Source organism: Engraulis encrasicolus, chromosome 3 (genome assembly GCF_034702125.1).
Source record: "Engraulis encrasicolus isolate BLACKSEA-1 chromosome 3, IST_EnEncr_1.0, whole genome shotgun sequence".
Taxonomy (NCBI): Eukaryota; Metazoa; Chordata; class Actinopteri; order Clupeiformes; family Engraulidae; genus Engraulis; species Engraulis encrasicolus.
The window spans coordinates 52,120,847-52,123,859 of NC_085859.1; the positions used below are offsets into that span (position 1 = coordinate 52,120,847).

The 3,013-nt window shown below is 42.4% G+C and overlaps 1 protein-coding gene across 2 annotated transcripts in view; it reads left to right on the plus strand.

Moving 5' to 3' along the window:
- The first annotated feature begins 454 nt into the window (after positions 1–454).
- The window catches only part of unc5ca (unc-5 netrin receptor Ca), a 349,959-nt gene continuing 347,400 nt past the window's right edge, over positions 455–3,013 (plus strand). Inside the window, exon 1 of one of the 2 annotated variants that reach the window (XM_063195683.1) lies at positions 455–1,141. In XM_063195683.1, the coding sequence (XP_063051753.1) occupies positions 1,024–1,141 (118 nt within the window). In that variant the 5' untranslated portion in view covers positions 455–1,023. The remainder of the gene's footprint in view (positions 1,142–3,013) is intronic. The other variant, XM_063195682.1, reaches the window with a different exon arrangement.

Genomic DNA, 3,013 nt, shown 5'->3' on the forward strand with positions numbered 1-3,013 from the left:
AATATCTGAGGGCACTGTGTGTTCTTAATGGTATTTGCTAAGATTATGTGCTACTGCGCCTTGCTACCAGTTCACATATTAAATTTGTGCTAAAGGAGCATCACAGTCACAGAAGCCAAATGCAAACAGCGTGCATAATGTGCAAAATGTGCTTAATTCTTATCCTCAATAATTCAGATCAGATGTAATTCACAACTAATTCCAATGTTTAATGATGTTGTGCTCTGTAGAAATTCACTTAACCTAACGTTGGCTCGAATCTTTATTTCGATTAAAATAGACTATCTGTGTAGTCTATTGGGGGAGTTGCTTGTCGAGATTTTCCGGGAACCCAGATTTACTACTCTTACACGAAATAGATACTAAGCTATCCTGTAAGAAATCCGCATGGGCGCGCACTGACAGTTGAAATCCCTTCCAACACACCGGTCCGGGTCTTGGAAACGGCCAGAGGAGGGCAGCCATCAGTAGCATGAGGATTGGCCACAGCGCTTGAGCTTCGCAGGAGATTCCAGTCGGTCTCGTGCACATCTGACAGAACGCGAGGAGCGGCGCGAGGGCTGGATGTGGGCTACATCAAGTGGATGTGTTTCTCACAGCTGAAGACACCAACCGTACAAGAAACACCAGAGAGACCAATAAACAAACAAGTCCTTGACATATGTTCGTCTTGGTACCTTTTCGTTGATCATTAAGGACACTGCAAAACAATTTAACGGAATTTCTTTGAGCTGTTTCCCCCTCTGCCATAGGGGGGAGCAGTCATATGATATAGCTCGAGGGCGGCGGCATTTCGCACCACCTTACTGTAGACTGACAGAAGTCCTGGGACCTCTTGAACTCTGTATCGTATTCTCCGCTGTTTTCTGAGCAAACCCAGCACGAGCGCACGCGAATTGTGAGCTGGAGCAGCGCCGCAGCTCATTTCCCTCGAAAATATCGCAACAACAGTGTTGTTTGTAATTTGCTCACTTCAAAGCGACGGATTCTCTTCACTGACTAGTTTTTTATATTCTCCATATAATGGGGAAGAGTGGACTGTCGGTGGGATTTGGAACCGGACTAAGAGGACTCTCCTTACGAATGCCCACATCACCTGGACTCCTTCTGCTGCTTGGGATCTGCATTGTAACGGCGCAAGGTAAGATTTGGAACACCTCGTGTCTGTCAGTGACTGCCAGCGTCTTGTGGAAGTTCTAATGATTTTGCTACACACCACAACGCTGAATACAGCCATATTCTTTCAATGTGCGTATCTGGTACTGTCCTTTATAAATCGTATGCACGTAACCCCTTCCCATTTCCATTGTAAGAGGCTAACACCTGTCCCCAGTTAGCCTGCAAAGTAATGTAGCACACGACCTAATATTCAACCAAAGCCATGGCAAAGGGGGGGGAGGGGGGGGGGGGGGGGGGGGGGGGGTGGGGGGGGGGGGGGGGGGGGGTGCTCCATGCGCACAGAAATGCGATATTGACCATATATTTCGTGGTTGACTCTGCAGACATTATCCAATGTTGTTGGCGAGCAACGCGCTGCCCTAAACAGCAAAAGTTATTAGTTGTAGTCAGTCACAAGACAAACGGGGGATTATAATTGATATAAATGATTATGACAGTCTCGGAAGCCTTTCCCAGGACTCGCAGTGCCTCCGCTCAGTTACAATGGATGTCGCTTCGCGGCTCCAAACCATGCCATTACGCACGCGTTTATACAATTTATGTGAAATCAGAAGTCATCAATGCCTCACTGAGGTTTATGACAACCTACGTGTAAGTGCACATGGTACATATCCAGAATGAGCTCCCCGGTGTTTTCTTTTTTTGTAAACCGTTGAAACGTGTGCTCCATGCATTAAGATGCTGTTGTGATTTCAGTTACGTTTAAGCGCAAATATCCCTCAATCAAACCACATTGGACTACTCACTATGTCGCGTTTGCGGAATTAGTGTTTTTCGACTAGTAATGGTCAGTTGTAAAATGTTAATAGCTTGTCGATTGCTGTGAAATATCCATTATATGTATTCCACATATTAATAACAACGCCACGGTGTGCCAAAAGGTGTTCTTCTAGCCTATAAACCTTACGTGAAAGCTTTTTCTATCTGTGTTAGGCCAGCAGTCAACGGCATCATTTGCATCAGCCAATTTAATGGCTATAATGTAATATGAATGCTATGTAAAGTGAGGAACTCATTATTATTAGAAATGCCTTCGATAGTTACGGCAAGGGGGGACAACTTCTGGAAATCAGGCCGGTTATGCACTTACCCAACTTTCGAAAAACTTTTATTTAAACAATAAAAAAACAATATTTAAAGAAAAACAATATTTAAACCATATTATTATCATCAGGATATTATTATTTTGTCATTTTTATAATTATTAACAATAATACTCTTTTCATAGATGGCACATTGGTATTTAGGCATGTTATTAGTATTAATGCGAATACTTTGTAAACAGTCCATTTGCTTTAATTTCTAGTATTTTTTTTATTGTATAGGCCATTTTAAATAACCCAGTCACAAATTGTATTCAGAAGCAGCAAAAACTTTTCTTTTATTTTTTTCCTTTAAGGTTAGTTTATCTGCCAGCACCGTTCAACTTAAATCAGGATTGAGTTGTCAATGCTTTTTAAAGTTAATTTTAATCGGTCTGCTTATTTGCGCACACATACGATTAGCGCCAGAAGGACCCCCTTATCCTTTTTGAGAAGACTCCACATGTCTTACGACCTCTGAAGACTCTTTTGAAACCAGCACGATTTGATGGTTCTTCTTCTTCTTCTTCTTCTTCTTCTTCTTCTTCTTCTTCTTCTTCTTCTTCTTCTTCCTCTTCTTCTTCTTCTCGTCACGTTGGGTTGAATTAAGACTACTAAACTACATCAACTAATTTCGTCTGTTTTGAACATTCAAATTGTGCGATGGAGACTAGTCAAGTCTGCAAAAGTAGGCCAATTCTGGGAGGTACCGAAAGTGAAGTACCCTTCATCCCTCTTTGTTTACCGGTGGG